This window comes from Euprymna scolopes, chromosome 14 (assembly GCF_053919585.1).
Source record: "Euprymna scolopes isolate OS-2025 chromosome 14, ASM5391958v1, whole genome shotgun sequence".
Classification (NCBI taxonomy): Eukaryota; Metazoa; Mollusca; class Cephalopoda; order Sepiida; family Sepiolidae; genus Euprymna; species Euprymna scolopes.
This window is the reverse complement of record NC_136495.1, coordinates 114,085,411-114,109,266: the sequence shown is the minus strand read 5'-3', so window position 1 is coordinate 114,109,266 and position 23,856 is coordinate 114,085,411. Positions and strand designations below refer to the sequence as shown.

Below are 23,856 nucleotides of genomic sequence, written 5' to 3'. Positions count from 1 at the left end.
TCTAGCAAAAATCAACTAATGGTCAGATTTTCGTGAAATTTTCGATACTTATCCATTTTAGAATTAAATTACATATAAAATGCAGTTTTCGTAAAATATACGAGGGAAAATATTTTTTTTTAGTGTGTCCCCCCCCACCCATATTTATTTTTTCGAAATTGAACAAAATATATTTAAATCTATCGACATTTCTATTTATTATGAAACATAAGAGTTCAAATAAATAAAACAGTTTTTTAAAATTTAAATACACGCATTGAACAAAAAATTATCTTGAAGTTGCAATTAAAAAAAATGATATAAATTTAATGTTTTTAATAGCATTTTTTCGAATTAATATATACTATAATCAGTTGAATTGCCAAGAAAAAGAAACTTCGTAAACATTAATTTTTAAAAGATTAAAACGATTAAAATTCCATTATTTCAAAATGTTCCGTTACAACATAGATTTTTTTAATTAATTATGTTTAAATTTTTTTAAATATTAAGTTTTAATATAAACATGACTCGTGTCAACTATTTTATCGCCAGATTAAAACCAATTCGAAAATATTATTGCACAAATATTAAGTATTTTGTAGCCCCCCCCTCCTATTTTGTTCGTCTCTTTTTACCGAACAAAATTTGGAAGTCCGTAAGTAACCAAATGGACATTCAGTAAAACCGTATTTCATATTTAATATACAGATGTTTATAATATTAATTTTTAAACTGTGAATCTTAAAACCTAACAAAATTATAACAAAGATTAATTATTAATTGCAGTTTGAAGATAAACAAAGGTTTTAAAAAATCATTAAGTCGCTTCTGCTTTTCCATAGTTCGTATAGTTAACACAAATCTGACGTCACAGAAACATGTGGTCCATTTTTCAATCGTTTGGCAGACCCTAAAGAGTAGTTTTACGAACTGAAACACCCATCAACGCTGAATGAGATATGACCAATCTTTAAAAAAAAAAAAAAAAAAATTTCTATATCAATATAATTTTACAATCAAATATTAATCCTTATTGTAAGTATATGTCTACGATACACGCTTTGTTAAAAATGATTAAAAATATTATGCTTTGCCAGCTTTCGCACTATTATTCAAATAAAATATTTAGTTATTTAATTTTTTATACATAAATTATTAATATCATTTATTATGAAAAAAAGACGCACCTGTTTCATAAAATACCTAAAAAAAGTAGCTGAAAACAAGTTAGCCGATGCACTATGCAGTGATGCAGAATACCGTCTTCACAATCTCTAATCTAAGATTTTTCTTTCTTTTTTTTTTTTTGTCTTTTTTTTTTTGTCTTAGTATTGGGGCAAGTGGTGGTGGTAGGAGGCTAAACGTGAAAACAAAAATCCAGATTTTAATATCAAAGTCGTTAGTGGAGTGAAATCGTTGAAATTAAAAGAATAATCTTCATTCACAAATGATATCTTAAATGATTTCACTTTGGAAATTGACTTTTCGATTCATGATTAAAAAGTCTAAAACCGGAAAGTTAAAGAAAAAAGCTAATTAGTTAAGAAAAAAGAAAGAAATTATGGAAACTGAATGAAGGCAGGGGCGTTGTCCAATTAGCTATTTGTTTTCTTCCTTTTATTTGCCAGGTAAACTTTTGGGTGAAAGAAAAAAAACACACACACACAGCTTTTTGTTTGATTAGAGTAGAGAATTCATAATATTTTTATGAATATAAGATTATCTATAGTTCTTTGTGTCTGTCCATTTTACGTTCTCAGAAACTACTGGACCAATCTGACTAAAATTGTATGAACCATTGTTTAAAAAGAATAAAATAAAAAAATTTTTAATAGCAAAGTAAGTATTATGGTATCTGTTCAATGCAAAGTAAGGAATTTATAGAAATTAGTCACCATAATATCACATTTTCTCTAAAATTACAAGGCTGATCTGGTGAAATATTTTGGACTTTTTATGTTAACGTACAGCGAACTAAGTATTATGATATCCATTTGATGCACATAAGAATCAGTATTTAATGCAAAAATAAGCACAAATTTAACCGTATTCAAATATAAATTTGGCATAAAACAATTCTAAGTCAACGGTCTATAACTTTTGCCAGTTTTTAATGGGATAAAATGTCTACCAATAAAAAATATATAAATACGAGGAACGTCCCAAAACTAATCCCTCTTATTTTTTTTAAATTCCATCCAAATAAAACAAAAGGGATTGCATTGATGACCTGAAAGTTTCATGTTTCAGATATTGACGATGTGAGACTAAGAAAGCACCCCTTGTCATAGACGTGCGTCAGAAGCAGAGATGTATCATTGAATTTCTGACATTGACAGTGACTATGTAGAAAAATTAATTCTGGAGCACAAAAGGTTGCTTGTTTTTGTTTTAAATGGTACCACTCCTGTTTTCGTAGCTTTTCAACTTTTTGAGTTAGAAAAAATAGGAGGCTTTACTTTTGGAATGACCCTCGTATAATCCTTTTTGGTATATAACATCCATGAGTCAAACTATAACAATCTTTTTTAATTTTCATTATGAATTCCAACAAAGTATTACAAAAATTTCGTAGCATATTTTCTGCATTGATGCCGATAGGGATCATTCATTTTGATTATTTTCTAAAAATATATTCAAACTTTCCAAATAATTGATTATTATTGACCAAAAAATAATTACTCTTTTCCTTTAAATTATAAAAGAAACAAATCATATTGTGAACTGTTAAGGAAAGCAAATGAAAGGAAAAGTTTTATTAGAAATGAAAGTCGTAAAAAAGCAAATGCGAGAAAGAGATTCGGGTTGTGCCAGCTATCCAAAATTGTGTAAAAGTACTTAATGACATTTGCCAAACATTCTTGTGTCTTGTAAACTGTAGACATTCATAGCAAAAAAAAAAAAAAAAAAAAAAAAAAAAAAAAAAACAAACATTAAAATCAGTTTAAATTGAAAAAAAGTACTATGACTGTACATCAATTCTGATATGTTTTATGAAATATATTTTTCAGATAAACGTTTGCAGATCTTGAGGTTTTGGGGTCTTTTTAAAATTTTATTTGCTTGTTTTTAGAGTCATTTAATGTCGATTCCAGTAATTTAAAAAAAAAAAAAAAAAAGTTTTTATCCTCCAAGTTCTTTATATCTTAAAATATTTATTCATAGTGTTTGGTTTGATTGTTTTGTCAATGAAATTGTTTTTGCTTTTGACTTTGCAGAACATAATTGAGCTTTACAAAGGGAAAAAAAAAAAAAAAAAAAAAAAAAAATCAAAGTTTGGTGCATTTTTTTTTTTCGTTAGAAAGCCAGTATCTTCAGACAGCCTGATCTGGTAGTATCAGATGTCGTCATGAAAATAGTGATCAAGATGAGAACAGTAGTCCAAATAATACAAATTATCAATACACATCTCAAATTCAGAATCCTAGCTGTTAGTTACCAAAGTGATTTGAAAGTCCAATTATTAATAGGAATATTTAAGAGTTTAAAGAAATTTCTAGAACAAGGTCATTTTGGTAGAAATTAAACAGGTCAAAAAAAAAAAAAAAAAAAAATACGTACAAAAGGTCAGATTCCAGCATATTTAGTTGCAAATAATTATATGTAAATACTAACAGGCCATCTGGCATCGCCTGGTTGTAAAATACATCTAAATATATTTTAGTTTATGCAGATTTTGCATTTATTATTATAGAGCCAATTCTCTATTAATTATATTCTACCCAATATATAATAGGGATTTCAAAAGTTAAAAAAAAAAAAAAAAAATGACTTGGATGTCATCAGTTAGAATCGAAACAAAAACATTTAGCGTTCCAACTTTGTTATCTGAGCTAACAGCAGATTGACATCAGAATTTTAAAAATTAACTGACTTTACTGTATAAATGTATATTTATGGGTACATAGAAGTAACCCATTTAGTAGACTTATACCTGCCAAGTTCCAATCTTAAATTTTTTACCCTTTACCAAGTATTTTTACTAGCTAAAAACCAAATCTAATTTGTTCCATGGGCCCAAATCCTCTATATACCCAGTTTCAAGTTTGTAGACCGTTCTGCACAGACAGACAGGCAGGCAGACATGGTCACTTTTTTATATCTACGTACAGATATAAAAGAGAGAAAGGAAATTTCTTTGTTGTGGTTGAAAACAAGTTCATCTAAATTAGGTTCCATTTTAAGATTTAATGAGTACAATTACAGGTTTTTGACAATGGTTTTGGTTTGACTTGAAGTTTTTATGACTTTTATGTGTCCTTATTTTGGCATTTTTTTATGAATAGGTTTCAGAGTATTGTAGAGATTCGAAAACGTGTTCTATGCATTTAGAAAACCTATGACTACCTTTTTATTCGGACAAGATGAATTGAAATATATATATATATATATATATATATATACGTAATGTACTTGCAATAACCCTTATCCCTGAGTGGCTTCCGGGCCTTGATAAGTGGTGATCACTGTAAAAAAAAAGAAAAGATATTTGTTGCCAAGGTCACTGGGAAAATGGTGGGATCCTTCTACCGCTCCAGAAGATATCTCACTGCTGATGCAATTCTCTATATAAAAGCCAAGTACGTCCAAAGATGGAGTACTGCTGCCACATCTGGGCAGGAGCTGCTAAAAACAACCTATCCTGCCTTGACAGAGTACAAAATAGACTTTGTGGCTTAGTGGAGGATGCCCTTTTCTCTTCCTTGCAACCTCTCTCCCACAGAAGAGACGTTGTAAGCCTGTCTTTGTTTTAACGCTATTTCCATGGCAAGTGCTCGTCTGAGCTCCAAACTCTGCCCTCCCCCTCGCCAATCTTTCACGAAAAACACCAGTCTAGCTAAAACTACTGTCAATAATTTTCACCATTCTTTATCTGTGCCTAAATCAAAACGTAGATTCCATGAACAAAGCTTCTTTCTGAGAAGTGCACGCCTGTGGAACTCTTCAGTTTGCCTGTTTCCCACCTGACTACAACTTGGATGTCTTCAAGTCCAACATAAACAAATTCCTGATGCCCCCTTAAGACTTTATCAAATCTCTATTACCAACAATTACTAATATTATCCCATTGATTACAGTACACGCAATAACCCTTATCCCCGAGTGGCTTCTGGGCCTTGATAAGTGGTGACTACCATGTAAGAAAAAAAAATTTAAAAAAATTATATAATGAAAATGTATAAAGAATACGAAAAGTATAAAAGCTTATAACTTTTCTTTATTCGTTTTCTATTGGTGACGTGAAGGAATAAAAAAGAATTTTTTTTTTTTTTTTAATTACATTTTCACCCCAAACAAGGCACATTGCCACTTTGGTGTAGGGGGCTACTATCAGGGGAAACAACTACTGGGGTACTATGTAGGGATTTGGGCAGCAAGATGTTGGTTCATGTTGCACTTGAACTTCTGCATGTTAGTACAGTTGTGGAAGCAGTGACCTGGAATGAAATTCCAAAGTCTAGCGGTTCTGGGGAAGAAACTATCGGAGTAGAAAGATCTTTTACATCTAGGGATCTCTAGTGTGGGGGTGGGATTTTGCAGCTTGTCGGGTCTGTCGAGGGTGTTCACGTCGTGGGGGCACAAGTGCTTGCAGTTCATCAGAGCATTCACCATTAAAATACTTGTAGAACAGGCAGAGGGATGCAACGTTTCGTCGATGGGACAGAGGCTGAAGCTTAGATGCCAGTTTAGGGCCTATCAGATTTGCGACTCTTTTGAACCCTGTCAAGGAGCGAGAGACTAGTAGCCGATGCACCAGCCCAAATATGACAGCAATACTCCATACATGGGCGAATGGTTTTTACCAGTACATAATTTTCGAACGATCCTTCAGTCTTCATCAGTGTAGTGAAAGTGATGAGCATACACGGGGGGGGGAGGAGGGGAAGGAGATATAGCTAATGAGAAGGTGTCATGTCAGTTTTAAATACATATAAGTAAGCACATATACACATGCACACAGTACATATACACATAAAAGAAAAATTAAAAATTAAACAGTAAATAAAAATGAAGAAACGCGCGTCATTTTTGCTGGTGGTTTCTCTGTAAACTTTCAATTGATGCTGATTTTAAATAAGCTACCCTGATAAATTAAATATAGGGTTTCATTCAAAATTTCATACAGATTTCAGAGTTCAACACATCTGAGGAAAGTGTGAGGTTACATCTGCCAAATCGTTGTGAGAATAAAATGGGGATGAGAACAGTAGTCCGAATAATCCAAATTATCAAGCCTCATCTCAAAAATTTCCAAACAGTTCTTGTATGTCGCTTCATATCTAGAAAAAGCAAGGTTTGGTGGGTTCTACTTTATTCAATTTCTTTGCTATTGAAACTTTTCTAGGCTATAGAAAAACGCACCGGCAATACACCGGAAATGATCAGAAATATTTGGTAATAGATACATGAAGGAGACAGGAAGAAGCAAACTAAGACATCACAGAGTGCAGACCTCATGGGAAGACCAAACTTCTTGGGGAGGTAGGACACGATGGTTAACACAAATTTCAAGAACTTTATTAAATGGGTAGTAGGAAGTCTGTTACCGTTTTGAGAATCTAAAAATGTTTTAAATTAATCTCTAATACAATGAAAATAAATGATTTATGAAAAATTGGTTCACAAAAAAAAAAAAAAAAAAAAAAAAAAAAAAAAAAAAAAAAAAAAAAAAAAACAGCAAAAAAGACAAATACATTTCCGCACTAATTTGCTTAGTTACCCAAATGGTGCAGTGTTATCTATAATATAAATCTCACCTGTCTGTATGTACGTATGTTTGTATGTAAATCTGCCTAAAACTTTCGACAGAGACGACGGATTTTCATGAGATCACTATCATTTTGAAGAAATTGGCCCAAAACATTAATTCCTTCACTGTCAACTGGGAACTTTTCTAGAGGGAGGGGTCACTTTTTTTTTTTTTAAGTCATCCCCTCTTTTCGATTGTCTAGCCTTCTGGTTTGGCGATGGGCGCAATAGCAAAGAAGTCACTTTTTTTTCACGTTTTCCTCCTTTGTAGTACGGGTTCAAGCCTGCCTATCATTTTTTTTTTTTTTTGCTCAACACACCTCCAAACACTTGGGCAACACCGGGCACCCAGGCTAGTCTTACTAAGTTTTTGAAGTAAACAAAAATCGAATCAAGGTAACAACTGTTATTTGTTATATATATATATATATATATATATATATATATATATATATATGTTTGTGTATGAAATCCATATTCATTACTTGTGATTATTTATTTGGTGAAAAACAAACGATTATTAATGTGCACAGCTGCAACGTGTGAAAAATGAAAATTATGTTCATAAAAAAATATATAAATAGAAATAATTGAACTTTCGGGTGCGGGTAAATTCTTCAGGAGGATAGAATATTATTTTGGGGACAATCTCGAAGGTGAAGTGAGGGGGGGAGGGAGATGAGGATTTGGGAGTCACACTCACTGGTGTGGTGGGAGTGTGTGGGGAGGGGTCAAACTCTCAAGGTGGGTTGGTAATGAAAAAAATTTGGGAGGGGGAGGGTAAAAATTTCCGGTAATGAAAAGATTGTCGGGTGGAGTGTGGGTGGGGATGGGGGTGGGGTCAAAATCGCCAGAGTTAAAACTATCTGGTGGTCAATACTTCTACCTACCTTAAGTTGCTTTATCTATTGCTAAATAATGATGGGTCTCTTAAAATAATTGACTGAGAGGGGGGGGGGAAGAAAAATACATTCTGCAACAGATCTGCATAAGAACAAGCTGTATACTCCATGAGGAAAGAATACATCAGTTGTTTTAAGGGAATTAATGAAATCTTTTTTTCAATCTCTTAACTAGCCCAAACAAATAAAAACAAACTAATTGGTATTTATAAAAACAGGAGAGGAAAGTTTATCAAACAATTTACTCTCAATGTTTTTTGTTTGTTTGTTTGCTTTTTCTAAAACCCTAATTATGGAACTAATCCTGCAGTAATAGTATTTATGTAGTCTAAACTCGTAGTCTCTTAGTCAACCAGTTTTAAGTGTTGCTCTTTTGGTCTAGATAAACATCAGGTGACAACCGCCAATGTTAATTACATTATGTAAGGCAACTTCTGACTACAGCTCTGCTACTACTACTACCATCACTGGATTCTGGCAATCATTTGCAACAAATACGTATATGATAGGTCCCACATTATCGACCAAGCTTCAACCTCTGTCGCATCACTGCAATATTGCAATCCTGTGCCTGTTTTACCAGTACTTTACAGAAAGTCCTCTAATGAACTCAACACTTGTGCCCCTTTTAACGTAAGCAGCAAAATCTTGCCCCTTTACTGTTGAGGTAGCTAGATACCAGAAAACCTACTACTCTAGTAGTTTATTCCTTCAGATTGCTGAGACTTCGGAATTCCCTCCCTGTTTCCTGCTTCCCTGACTGTACTAACTTGCAGAAATTTAAATGTAATATGAACAGATATCTCGCTGATTCAGTCTCCTGTTAGATAGGAGACCAAATAGTAGCCCCTAATATTCCACAAGTGGCAATTTGTCCTGTTTGAAGTGAAAAAAAAAAAAAAGTAAAAGTTTTTTTTTGTTGTTTTTTTTGTAAATAAGAGTTTCACCATTCTACAACATGAATATCAAGAACGTAAACAATGTTATCAGTCTTAGTTGAATTACATTGTAAACGAAACCACAAACCCCGAAGTTTCCAGTACGGAAATTAGAAAGTACTTGAAATGAAAGAATCCCAAACCCACTAAATCTAAATGGAGCAAAGACCGAGACGTTTATGTATGTAAACACACAAATGAAATATGGTAGTTATAAATAACATAACCTAAAACATTAAGAAATATTTATTATTGAAAAAAATTTACAGAAAATAATTTGAGCATTTTTATTTAAAAAATTTGACCACTATTTGGAGTTTGGAACCGACGCAATTTTTAGCCATTATCGGAAATTTTCGCCTTAATGTCACTGACTAGTCTTCTTTTGGCATTTTACTATTGTAAAAGGTATTTGTCCAGAATTTCACCTATATTAATTAAAACAAAAATAAAAACAAATCTGTATAATGTATGTACCCATGACTGAAAAAAAAAATACTCCAAAAATCATATAAATTGTTTAAATAGTTTTATTTTAAAATAAGAAAATCAAATGTTGTGGATAATCTTCTAAATTTTATTTTATTTTTTTATTTTTTAATTCTACGGAATTGTTTTCGTAAGTTTCTGTCTACACAAATATTTTTCAATAATAAAATATTTCCGGGTTTTTATGACTATACACATAAATTCGAAAAAGTTGTCAAAAACATAAATGTTATCAAAGGCAAGATAACTTACTTTTCTACCTAACTTGATAATTTTTTAGTGGTTTTACTTAATGTAACATGATTATTCAGCTCGAAAAACATACAATGTTTACCGATGTATTAGGTGTGTCAGAAACTTCGTGACAAATATTGTCTGTCTTTCCAAGCTTATAACTACTCGAAAAATGTAATTAAAGCCCTAATTTTTTCTTTCAATTAAAGGAGAAAGGACCAAGGTTTCATTAAAAAAAAAAAAAAAAAAAAAAGTTTTAAATTTTAATATATTTATTGATCTTTTATCTTCAATTTGTGATATATAAAACTTTGGTGAGTAAATTAATTATTTACTTTTTAATAGATATTTCAAAAAGGGGGAGGGGGCGTGAATTTAAAAAAAATTCAAAACGTTTGTCTAAAATATTATATTCGGTTTATTGGAAAGAAGCATAAAATTTCACATTGACCCTGAAAATATCGTAAAAATAGAATCAATAGAAAAATTTTGATAGATTTTTAAAGTTTAAAAATTAAAAAATACTGAACTTGTAAAATTCAATTTCATTACTGTTTTTTTAAAACTAAAAAAATAATTTCTATTACTTTTTATACAACTTTAATAGTTCATTTTGGAAGTATAATCCATAAAGAAAATAAACAACCCACTTTTAAAAGAGAAATTACGAGTTTTTTTTATATTTTATTCGCAGTTTCGTGTCAAAAATTCCTACAAAAATTCTGATACACCTACCGATGTATGTGAAAATTGCAAATGGCCGGGCACTCTCTGGTTAACACTAAGTTTGGGAAAATGAGTTAAAACTAAAAAAAATACACGAAATACTGTTAAAAACCCACCAAATATATGTCAGCCTATGTTATGGTAACACATTGAGCAAGTCTCCAACAGTATTTTTTTTTTAGTCTTAACTCATTTTCCCAAACTCACCATGTTCAACAGAGAGTCCGACGCCATCTTTAATTTTCCAAACACATCGGTAAACACTGTTTTTCGAGATGAATAAACATGTTACATTAAATAAAAACACTAAAAAGTTATCCAGTTAAATAGAAAAGTAACTTATCTTGCCTTTTATAACATTTGTTATACATTTGTTTTTTGACAACTTTTTCGAATCTATGTGTATAGTAATACAAAGACATATTTCCCAAAGTTTTCCCTTTATTTTATTTTTAACTGCCATATTTCACAGTTTACATACATAAGCACCGATTGTAAAAATAACAGTCGGAAACATGTAACAAATAATGTAGGATATATTTTACAATAGACAACAGAACAAAAAGGTGGTCAAGAAACAAATATGTAACAAATAAATGTTACCAAAGGCAGAATAAGTTACTCTCTTACCTATCTGGATAAGTTTTTGGTGTTTTAACTTATTTTATAGCGTTTATTAAGTTTGAAATGCAATTAGTTCAAAGTTGCTAAATCACATCAAAAACAAAGATGGCGACATGAGCCAGTCACATTTGAAGTCCTGAAAATCGCTAAAACCTCTAAAATAAAAAATACTGGTAATAATCCACTAAATATCACCCTGACATTTATTGGGTGGACTTCTTTTTTATCATCAGTGTTGTATTAAAGCAAAACATCCTAGCAATTCTTATAAAGATGAGAACATTCTAAGACAAAGAAAGGAAAATGTTTGGTTAGACTTTTTTTTTTTCTTTTTAGTTAGACCAGAAAGAGAACATCTGGGAAGGAAGGCATGGTTGGTTTAAATCTTATCGGTGGGAAAGTCTGACTCTTGAAACGGATGGATAAAAACCAAAAGGTTATTTATTTAACGTGCCTGCCCATGAGAGTGCAATCTACACAAAGTCCATTTGGAAGTAAATGAAAAGGGCAGAAAAAGAGACAAACCCAAACCCCCAAATCATTCATCACATAATATATAAATTTTATTTATTGCGAACCATAATCTTTTTCTTAGTTGTTTCACGACGTTCCGGCCAACTAAGAAAAAGATGAGGATAATAGTCCACAATAAATAAATTAATAAATAATACTCATCTCAATGATAAATCCCAATTAAATAATATATACCATTCGGTACGGACCCGACCATGAAAGAATAAATAAAAATGAATTTATAATAATTGTATTTTTGAGATGAGGTGTTTTCATTTGAGATTGTCGGACTGACTTCCTCATCTTGGTTGTTATAGTCACAACGTTTCGGCCGTTTTGCCCTCCGGCCTTCATCAGGTGTTTTGTATCGAACTGGGGAACCGTTTGTTAGGAGTCTCGAACCCAACCCTTTATTATTATTACGGGGGTACCATGTTCGGACTCCAGCTAAGCTCTGGGACATAGTTGCTGATTCTCTGTTTGGAGACGGAAAAAATCGGGTATACCCAACCATGTCTGGATGGAGAGGGGGGACCATCGCCCCCTATGGGATGAAGTAAAAATAATAAACAGAGACCCACTGGAAAGTGAGAAAACTTAAAGAAACAGCTCACATGCTCGAACATAACCTACTGAGCAAACCAAGCGTAGAGCTGAATGCAATTTGGACACCTCTAATAGAGAGAGAAAACCTTGAATAACATAGGTTTAACATTAACAAAAACCAACTAAGAATTGTCCTAGACGTTATATCAAAGTTTACAGTTACCCAAAGGTGCTGAGTTCAATCCTGAACGAAGGCAGTGAAAAGTAACATTCAAAACAGAGAATCAGCAACTATATCCTAGAGCCTAGCTGGAGTCCGAACAATAAATGAATTTATAAGACCAAAAAATTTAACCTTGATCACCAGTTGATAGAGATGTTGAATCTCTATGGTTCCAGGTGAGAATTGTCTGAAGATAGCGGTTTCAATCCTACCCAAAGCCGGCCAGAGGCTTACTTGGCCAAAACGTGGTGAGACGACGAATACGGATGGCAGTAATTGCAGTGAATGCAGTCAGGAGATTCAGTGTTCCTATCCCGTCGCGGTTACCACCTGACGAAAGCCAGAGGAATAGTTGGCCGAAACGTCGCAATAAAAAAATTAATAAAACAATACTCATCTCAATAATGAATTCCAATTAAATAATATACATAATATATACAGGGTGTCCACAAAGTCTGGATACACAATGTAGCCAGACTTTGTGGACATCCTGTACATGCATTTTCTTTTTAGAATTAAAAAATTCTAAAACACTTTTAATCAAAAGTTGAATAAAACCTGTCTAGCTTTACAATATAAATAAAGATGGCTGCCGGAACAAACACAATGTCGAGTCTTCTATGAATTTTTTCTTCCTGCAACATTATATCATGCATTTTTCTTTTTTATCTAAGCAAAGAATTTCTAATTTTTCTGAAGAGTATATACATGAAAAGAGATGGTATTGACATAATAAAACGGACCTGTAAAAATATACACCAAAATTAACATGCTGGAGGAGCTGTTTTGCATGAAAAATAAATATTTGGATCTTGGAATATAACTATACTGTTATTTTATATATGCTCTTATATTTAATATATATTGAGCTCCTAAACAAAAAGGATTGGTATACACAAATATAATTGAAAAACATTCCCCCCCCCACCACCACCACACACACATTAGTGTTGGGAGGATTCCAGTATCCCCCCCCTCTCCCGATTCTTTTAAATTTGATACAATAACCAATTCCGTTTATTTTTTTTCAAATCTAAATATATAGCTTCAGAGTTGTTTATTTTGTAGGATGGTGGCGTTGAATTACACTAAATACCCATCATGTAATATGTGCATATATATTTCCGGAAACAAAAATACATTTGTCGGGAAATGGGGGGGGGGGATTTATAGCTTTTAGTTTTACTGGTAGTTTAAAATAAAATTAAGTTTTAAACAAAGACAAAAGATGAAGAAATTGAAGAATCGTTTTTAGAATCGGAAATAAAGCTCAAATTTTCTGATTCCAATAAATCGTCCCAACACTAGCGTATAAAGCAATGCTCTTTGTGTAAAAAAAAAAAAATAAAAAATTATAGAGCTTAGGCATTTGGACAATGTTCAGTCATTGTAATTTCGCATACCCATCTTAGTAGCAGCCAAATAGCGTAATGGTCAAAAGCGCCGATTGTCGCCTAGGTGGTCGAGTTTCAATCATGGCTTCAGGTAATTGCTAGTCTAGTAACACTGAAGAGCTGTGATACAGCAAAACTGTCTATGGATGACATATGGATGGTAGTGAGATCTTGTATTAGATTCAGCGCATTTGACAGAAAAAAAAATTAATCTGATGAAAAAAATGCAAATATGAAAAAAATAAAACTCGAATGGCAATATGAACAAAAAAAGTTTTAAAGACTTTAAAGACATTTTGGAAATACAAATGTGGTTACTCATCTTGTCTTAGATTATATAGTTAAGAACTGGGTAATCATTTTACAGTAACATTACATAGTAAAAATGAACCCCTGTTCTCATATCTAATATATATTCTAGATATTTCCAAGGTGTTTACATATAGTCGATACGACAATCACGTTGACACACTGGTTTCCGCTGGATCACCGAAGTTAAGCAACATTGAGCCTGGTCAGTACTAAATGGGTGACCATTTGGGGACTCCAGGTGCTGTGTGTGCTCTCCGCTTATCTCGGCATTGTTTCCAGTCGTCCTGGTCTTCTCCTTGCCACTGGACCCAAACAGTGTCGATTCAGGAGAGGTGTGGTTACAATTGCCACACAATTACATGCGCAGTTGCCTTTACAGGGGATATCCTTTGTCTTTCAAGACTGAACGGAGGCATCGATCGATCGACATGTAGTCAAGTTTATTTCCTTCCCATGAAAGAAAGATATAACAATGTCGGGAAGGTAGAATTTTAAAAGTTGGAGGAAAAGCACTCTGACCAGCAAAAAAAAATGGCCAGGCAGCTCTGTCAGCATTCCCAGTAGGGGCGCCTCACTCCTCAGACGATTAGCAATAAACTGTTTTTCAAAGGGTAAGAAGGCAAAGCCCGAAGAATGAACCACAGAATCATATCTCAGTCAAGAACAAACATGCTGTCTCAATAATGGCTTAAACTCTAGTGGTTAGATGTGTAAATAACACGATATTGTTCCATAAACAGCGGGGGGGGGGGGCAAAGGGTAAAATTTTACACAAAAAAACTTTTAAAAAATAAAGTGTTTGCTCGACTAAGGAAATAAATGTTTTATACAGACTTTCTGCATAATATTACATAAAATAAATTTTTTAAAACTTTTACAACTTCCCATTTTTAATGCTAAACATTTAACAAGTGTCCCTTGACCATAGTTATTTTCTTGTCAAAACAATTTGTAGTAGTTTTAAAAGACTATTAACTAAAAATAAATAGGAGAGAAGGAGAACCGGGAGGGGGGACGGAAAAGGAGAAGGAGAACCGGGAGGGGGGACGGAAAAGGAGGAGGGGGGACGGAAAAGGAGGAGGGGGGACGGAAAAGGAGAACCGGGAGGGGGGACGGAAAAGGAGAAGGAGAACCGGGAGGGGGGAAGGAGAAGGAGGAGGGGGGACGGAAAAGGAGGAGGGGGGACGGAAAAGGAGGAGGGGGGACGGAAAAGGAGGAGGGGGGACGGAAAAGGAGGAGGAGAACCGGGAGGGGGGACGGAAAAGGAGGAGGGGGGACGGAAAAGGAGGAGGGGGGACGGAAAAGGAGGAGGGGGGACGGAAAAGGAGGAGGGGGGACGGAAAAGGAGGAGGGGGGACGGAAAAGGAGAAGGAGAACCGGGAGGGGGGACGGAAAAGGAGAAGGAGAACCGGGAGGGGGGACGGAAAAGGAGGAGGGGGGACGGAAAAGGAGGAGGGGGGACGGAAAAGGAGGAGGGGGGACGGAAAAGGAGGAGGGGGGACGGAAAAGGAGGAGGGGGGACGGAAAAGGAGGAGGGGGGACGGAAAAGGAGGAGGGGGGACGGAAAAGGAGGAGGAGAACCGGGAGGGGGGACGGAAAAGGAGGAGGGGGGACGGAAAAGGAGAAGGAGAACCGGGAGGGGGGACGGAAAAGGAGGAGGGGGGACGGAAAAGGAGGAGGGGGGACGGAAAAGGAGGAGGGGGGACGGAAAAGGAGAAGGAGAACCGGGAGGGGGGACGGAAAAGGAGGAGGGGGACGGAAAAGGAGGAGGAGAACCGGAGGGGGGACGGAAAAGGAGAACCGGGGACGAAAAAGGAGAACGCGGGGGGGGGACACAAAGGAGAACGCGGGGGGGGGGGGGACAGAAAGGAGAACGCGGGGGGGGGGACAGAAAGGAGAACGCGGGGGGGGGGACAGAAAGGAGAACGCGGGGGGGGGACAGAAAGGAGAACGCGGGGGGGGGACAGAAAGGAGAACGCGGGGGGGGGGACAGAAAGGAGAACGCGGGGGGGGGGACAGAAAGGAGAACGCGGGGGGGGGACAGAAAGGAGAACGCGGGGGGGGGGGACAGAAAGGAGAACGCGGGGGGGGGGACAGAAAGGAGAACGCGGGGGGGGGACAGAAAGGAGAACGCGGGGGGGGGGACAGAAAGGAGAACGCGGGGGGGGGGACAGAAAGGAGAACGCGGGGGGGGGGGACAGAAAGGAGAACGCGGGGGGGGGGACAGAAAGGAGAACGCGGGGGGGGACAGAAAGGAGAACGCGGGGGGGGACAGAAAGGAGAACGCGGGGGGGGGGACAGAAAGGAGAACGCGGGGGGGGGGGGACAGAAAGGAGAACGCGGGGGGGGGACAGAAAGGAGAACGCGGGGGGGGGGGACAGAAAGGAGAACGCGGGGGGGGACAGAAAGGAGAACGCGGGGGGGGGGACAGAAAGGAGAACGCGGGGGGGGACAGAAAGGAGAACGCGGGGGGGGGACAGAAAGGAGAAGCTCCAGGAGGGAGCCTCTTGATATCTTAAAACTTACTGAAGTTAAATAAAAAAAACAAAACAAAAGCAAAATTCGACCAAAGGTCAGTTTATGATAGTGATCACCCCCACCTCCTCCACACCAGGTTATTTTGAACGGGTGTAAAATTTCCATGATTGGCATTTCTCACTGAGGGCGCTGCTGACCATAAACCACAAGATAATGACTGCAAAGATGGTGTCCTGATATGACTGGACCAGTAGGTGTGTCAGAAATTTCGTGAAAATAGTGAATAATTCCACCCCATCTTTCCAAGCTTATAACTCCTCGAAAAATCTAATTCAAGCCCTAATTTATTTTTTCAATTAAAGGAGCAAGGACCAAGGTTCCATTTTAAAAAAAAATAATAACGTGGTTTAAAAAAAAGGTTTTAAACTTCAAACTTTACAGGTAAAATTCTAAAAAAACACTACATTTTTTTTTGTTTTAAATTTGAATATATTATTTATTGACCTTTTCTCTTCAATTTGTGAGTAAATTAATTATTTACTTTTCGGTGAGTAAATTAATTATTTACTTTTTAATAGACACTTGAAAATGGTGGGGGGCGTGATTTAAAAAAAAAAAAAAAACGTTTGTCTAAAACATTATATTCGGTTTATTGGAAAGAACATAAAATTTCACATTGACCCTGAAAATATCGTAAAAACAGAATCAATAGAAAAATTTTGATAGATTTTTAAAGTTTAAAAATTGAAAAATATTGAGTTCGGAAAATTCATTACTGTTTTAAAAAATATATATATATATTTCTATTACTTTTAAAACAACTTTAATAGTTTATTTTGGAAGTATAATCCATAAAGAAAATAAATAACCCCCTTTTAACAGAGAAATTACGAGATTTTTATATTTTATTCGCAGTTTCGTGTTAGGGGTGTCAAAAATTCCTACAAAAATTCTGATACACCTACCGGACCAGGTTCTACACTTCGATCTGGCCAAAAAGCCCCCCTCACCTTAATTAATTAAGAATTAATCAATCAAGAATTTTGCAACCAGATGACGAGTAGCATAACAGAGGAAGCTTTACCCCCATTTCTTTTTTATGAAAAAGAATGCGACAAGACAAAAAAGAGGAGAAAAGGGAAAGTAGTCCCATTTACTAATCCAAACGAGTGGCTACTTGTTTCAAATCGTGATAAAATGAAAATAGTTCTGAGTCAGGTTTACCTTATCACAACCACTGAGATTATTGTTCTACTTGACTGAAAATAGTCACATTATATATATATATATATATCCGCGCAGTATTTTTTCTCTTAGGCATATTTCATTAAATAAAATCCCAATTTAGGATGATTTTAATTAACATATACTTAAACCAATAATAAACAAAACTAGAAGCATTACTAATAAAAACTAAAAAACTATTAATAAAATAAACGTTACCAATAGTAATAACATCCTCAAATGTACCGTGTTGTATCGAGTTCACGATAAATTCCCTGGAAAAGTCACTTCTGATTAATGTTTACCAGTTTTAAACTATGCAAACGAACTTGACTTTTTTTTTCAGAATAACAATAATTTTAAACTGTTACACATTAATCAGAAGTGACTTTTCCAAGAAATTTATCGTGAAGAAGCAAAGCACCAATTTCAGCTGCCGAAGAATGCAAATAAAAACGGACGGAACTTTATTTTAACCGTTAAATCCGATTTATACGGCGCCTTGTTTATTAAATTGTTAGTACAGAATAATCAGAAAACGCCCTTCCCTTCCCATGTTAAGAATGGATTTCTAAATAACATTTCCGCGCGGTCTGGGGTTCTGCATAAGTACCGTTATTGTTTTGAACTTTTGACCCAACATGAAACGAAATTTCTTCGCAAAGATTAAACACAGGCAGAAAAAGTAAAAATATCTTCATTAGTTCGTAACAAACTTTTTTCCATGAAAATATAATTTTTTCAAATTTAACAGTATTTGAAACAATTCACAACAGGGTGAAAGATTTTCGCGCATTATTAAATGGGCTAGTATTACACATATTTGTTAAAGGCTTGATAAGGAATATTTCAAAGTTCCTACTTATTTACTTTGCCTCCTCGCGAGGGCAGAGTTAGACACCAAGGTCGTCTTTTAATGTGGAGAAAGGAACAAAATAAAAATAAAAAATTGTCTCGACCGTGAAGGATTTCTCCACTAACCCGGTTAGTCTAACAGAGAACAAAATTGAAGTGTATACACTGTATAGCATTAGAACAAATACTACACTTTGATCTTGGCCCGAAGGCCAAGAAATCTCTTATGATGTTGAGTTTTTATTAATCTCACCAGTAGAAGGTCGATTTTTATGTGGGGTAAATCACCCCCCCCCCCCGCAAAAAAAAATAGGGCACTCTAAATCGAGAAGGATTTCGATTTATCAGAGGTAAAAAAAGAAACAAAAAAAAAAACAGGTACTTGTGCACTTTTGCCACCGTGCTGAAATAACGTTATTTTGAAAGCCATTCTTAACATGGCGAGGGTGTTTTGTAATTATTATGTGCTTACACTTAATCTAATAATAAAAAAGATATCATGGAGCTTGAATTTAACCTGAAAAAAAACTATTTAAAAATAGTGCGGTAGCAAAAGTGCACAAGCACCAAATATGTAACAAATGTTATCAAAGTCAAGATCAGTTACTTACTCTCCTAGCTACCTGGATAAGTTTTGTTTTAACGTATTTTTAAGCTTTTATTCAGTTCTAAACACACACACACACACACACACACACACACACACACACAAAGTAGTGCTGCTGCTGCTGTGTTGACAAGTTAAACAGACATTTTCAGTAATGGCTCAAAAGTCCAAAAATAAACAAAATGCTGATTAAAAATTATTAAGATTCATCAATAATAATTATATTATCATTGTTATATCATAAAGTGACATTAAACTATAGTTTTTATACTACTTATTTGCGGAAAATTTAACTGATATTCGTTTTCAGCATACTCGAAAACCTATAAAAGTCGTCATTTTAAAGGGAAAATATTACGATGGAAACCAGGTAAAAATTGACCGTTAGTTTTAAAATTCGACACAGTTGACATACATAGATATTTTTGTGTATTACACATTTTAGTTATATTTGTTAAAGTTGGAATGTAAAGTTGTTTTATTGAATGTAATTTAATAAATTTAAATAGAATGCGTTATATTTAGTATTTGGTTGTGTAAACACCGATGGGAATAAATATTACACGAAAAAAAAAAAAATGACAACAAATCCGAAATATACTTCAAGCCATCAACAAAACTTGACACTTCAAAGGCCGATCAATATCGTTTTATGTCGATTGTTTACATTTAATGTGTGGACACATAAAAAAAAAAAGATAGAAATGTCCAGATTGTGTTTAATTACTTCTAAAATGTGCGTGTTAGCTTAAAGTAAATAAATAAAACAGATGTACTACATCATCCATATAGTTTTGTTTTTTTTGCTTTTTATTATTTATTTTTATTTATTTATTTTACTTTTGGGCCTTAATATTTCGCTTCGAACAAAAACACGTTAAAAAAAAGACAAGAAAAAATATGGAAATTACATTTCAACAAAATTAAATCCTTGTTAATAAACGATGATTAACCAAATAACGTGACCACTTTTCGTGGTGTCTGTGTTTCTCGTCTCTACGGGACGTCAAAAAAAATTATTTGCTATTAATCGAGCAGATGCAATAAACGTAAAATTAAAAATAAAATTGTAAATGTCCTAACTTTTATTAACTTTTTTTAATATTTAAAATTTTGGTTAATGTTTACGTTTTGGAGCGAAATTATTTATTTTTTTTTTTTTTTGGAAAAATGTTAAATTTGAATATTGTTTAAATTTAACATTTTTAGAACATCTATTAAAAATTCTAGAAGAGTATATTCTGCCTTTAGTATGAAATTCAAGGTTTTATCTTTCTGGCAAAATCTAAATGGGCTCAGAAATATTAGATTTAAACAAATTTTAATGTAAAAAAAAAAATCAGCTTGATTTTTCTCGGTGTTTTAGTAGTGTCTAAAATAAAAATTAGGAAATTAAATCCACCATAATGCATTCTTTACAAGTCAGCCATGGTTGAAAAAAATGAATTACTGTGTAAAAACCCTTCAAAATTTGAAAGCATTTAAACTGTCGAATACAAAGTTATTTCCGGTTTTAAATACCAAGTTTTTGTTTTTTTCTTTGGGGGGGGGGGGGCTATTTATATAATATCATGCTCCAAATTAATTAAAAACAACATTATCTTAATTAGTTATGTATAGCAATTTGTTACAATAATTTAATGGCCAAACAGTTATAATTAAATTTTACTTGCATTTTAAAAATCAAAACAAAAACAAAAGTAAAATGGTTCCCGGACAACGCTGGATGCTAGTCTATAAAATATGTTTAAAAAGAAGATCCCCCTCCACAAAAAAAACAAAAAAAAACTTAAACAGATCATACGTTAAATTTTACAGTTAATTTATGAAGTGTGCCATATTGTTTTTTTAAGGTTTCTATTTCGTTTCAACATATTAAAAAAGATTTTTAATACATTTATACGAAATGAAAACGTTAAGAAATTTACGTTAATTATTTCTTCCTTATTTTACCAGAGATCAAAGTATAGTAACTGTTCTGTCCTCGATCAGTGAACGAGAAATCTTTCTACACCGAGGCAATTAAAAATAACTGCCCTAATCCAGAGTGCCCCCCCCCCTTTGGGGTAGGCTGGCTGCACTTAAGTACATTTAAATCCCAACCTTGTGGGGAGGCAAGTAAATAAGTATGACATTTCACAATATTTTGAGTTGTCAATATTTACAATGCCGACATGTTTTTATTTTTTTTTTTTTTAAGATTCAAAATCTAAAATAAAAATGTCAACATTGTAAATATTGACAAATCTAAATATTGCGATCAATCATAATTATATCTTTCGCATACTTTTGGGAAAGTGGGATATTCGTTCGAAACAGACCTGAATACGCCTAAAAATCAAATTTTTAAATGGTAAGTCTTCATTTAGTTTACCAGGCCACGAATACTAAATTAGTAAATATATTTAATAAACTATTTAATTTTGTTTTTAATATAAACATCAACATTAGATGTTTACTTTTAACGTCTTTTTCGGTACTTTTTTTTTTTTTAATTTTTGTTCATCTACTTAGAAAATATAGGGGGACGGATAAGTTGAAATCTTATTTTAAAAATAATTTTAAATTACATTCCGCTTATTTATTTATTTATTTATTTATTTATTTTTACTAGGAATACGAATCGAAAGAAGGAGAATAAAAAGTTTAAGTTTTGTTTTAAAAACTTAAAACGTATTTTTATCGTATGTTTGCATAATAAAAAGTATACAGTTTTTTTTTTAATTGCTTTTAATAATTTCTTCAAAACAAAAACATTTCAAGATTTAAAAATTTTTTTTTATAAGAATCTGAACCAAAACACACACACACACACACACACACACACAACAAGACAACCTATATATTAAAAAAAAAAAAAAGCCAAGAAAAATCTGAACTCTTCAAAGTGCATGTGTGGAATCTACTTCAAATTTACGACCGTCATTTATTTTAAATTCGACATTTAAAAAAATTAAAATGTTACTTCATTTTACATCGGAATTATTATAATTACAAAATATTTTAACTTTATTTTTATTCAGAAAAAAACTTGGTTCAGCCTCCTTTAAGGAAATTTGGACTTTTGCTCGTATAGCTTCCTCCCTCCATCTGAACTAAGAGAATTGAAAACAAACAAAAAAATACCATTACTTTATAACAAAGTTCATAAAGAAAAAGAAAGGAATTTAATTTAAAAAAAAAAAAAAAAAAAAAAAAAGTTACATCACTAAATGCAAAGTTTTCTTTGATTATTATTTATTATTAATAAATATTTAAAAAAAAAATCGAAAAAAATTAAGGTGGCGCCAATCTCTTTCGTAAAAAACAAAAAATATAAATAAATAAATTTTACACGGAAAAAAAGGGTTAAAAAAAAAAAAAGAGTTAGAAATAAAAACTTTTATTTATTACATAATTAAAAACAAAGTTCTCGGATAGATTTCCTCCTTTATCAACTGTATATAAACTATTTTTTTTTTTTTTTTTTTTAGATGACAAACGTGGAATTTTGTGTTGTTTTTATTTTCATATAAACAAGGTCAGCAGATACACATATATAGGGTTGGGGTTGCATATAAGTAAAATACTAGTTAGTAATGTCATGTTTGAAGTTATCGTAAACTTACCTGCACCTCCGACATGGTAGAGACCCTGGTTTCAAACTGCCATCTGTTGTGCACGCGGCGCTACTATTTATACTGCTCACACCAAGGCCGATAACTCTGCCCGGATTTAAACGGGTTATCATTTATGTTATTTAAACAACCACCAAGTGACAAGTCTACAACTTCATATTCATATCAAAACAGAAGCAAGCGTTATTCAAATAAATCTTCTAAACGTTAAGATATATTGTTATGATTTCGCTGACCATGAGAGACGTCAAAAAATGTGCTTTTTTGTGTATGTGTTTTTAATTTGGCACTTGTAATGAATACATATCCACAGCACAGGAGGGCTAGTAGGGCCTCGAGTCAGTCCAGGAAATGGCCGAAGTAGTTTACGGTTTTCTTTCTCTATTTTTTTAAGGCTTTTTTTTTTTTTTTTTGCAACGTTTTCTTGGTACTTATACGAATGGTGTTGAAATAATAACGTTATTATTTAGGAACCCGTTTTCTAACTATTCTGTACTTTCACCTTACAATTTAATAAGCAAAAGATACCGAAAAATTTAATTTAACTTGAAAATCCTTTCTAATAAATAGCACGGTTTATATTCAGCATAAGTTCCGTTTTCTTTTTTTTTGGGGGGGGGAGAGTATATTTTTTGAATCCTAACATCAACCATTGCATGCTTAGTGTCGTCTGTGTGTGTGTGTGTGTGTGTGTGTGTGTGTGTGTGTGTGTTTTAATTTCAAATCGTAAACTGCTTCAGCCATTTCAGGAACTGACTCGAGATTTTCCGTTAAAATATTGAAATCCTATTGATTGCAACTCATCAATCAAAAATCTGTTGCAGAGGTGTGAAAGATCCCAATCGACTGTACAACTAGTAAAGTAGGCACAAGGCAAAGAGATAACGATAATAGCAAAAAAGGATGACAAACACTTTTTCCACGATTGATGCTGGTGAGACCTGTATCACTGCGGCATATTTTGTGACTTTCCTGGTTGAACATATCGCCTTGAGTTGAATAAACCAACTCCTGGTGTTGATTGCATTGTACGGAGGTAGTTGTACTAGAGGAGCTGATATATTAATTTCTAGTTTGTTGGGTTTTTTTCTGCCATCTTCTCTGCTAACCGCTTGCCCATGTCCAACAATCACGTCGGGGTTACCCCTTGTTACGGAGGGTGGAGAGCCGTGGTGAAGTACCAGTCGACTGTACAACTTAGAATCTTAGCCTCACGAAAAGTCTGTTCTTGTTGCAGCTGATCTATATCCATTGTTGCATATTTTATCTTTTTTCTTGGTAAAAATAAAAGACGATACACATCCTCTTTAACCGAACATCTGCGTCTGTCATCCTTCTTTGGTATTACCGTTACCTCTTTGCCTTGTGTATACTTTATTAGTTGAACAGTCGAATGGCACTTTCACACCTGTCTCAGCCCTCTGCAACATATCATTAGATAG

At 33.9% G+C, this 23,856-nt stretch overlaps 1 protein-coding gene across 2 annotated transcripts in view; it reads right to left on the bottom strand.

The window, feature by feature from the left end:
- LOC145293228 (sorting nexin-33-like) overlaps positions 1-22,542 on the bottom strand; it is a 274,899-nt gene extending 252,357 nt beyond the window's left edge. The window contains exon 1 of one of the 2 annotated variants that reach the window (XM_080139778.1): positions 22,406-22,542. In XM_080139778.1, coding sequence (XP_079995904.1) covers positions 22,406-22,420 — 15 coding nt within the window. In that variant the 5' untranslated portion in view covers positions 22,421-22,542. The remainder of the gene's footprint in view (positions 1-22,405) is intronic. The other variant, XM_080139774.1, reaches the window with a different exon arrangement.
- Positions 22,543-23,856: the final 1,314 nt, after the last annotated feature.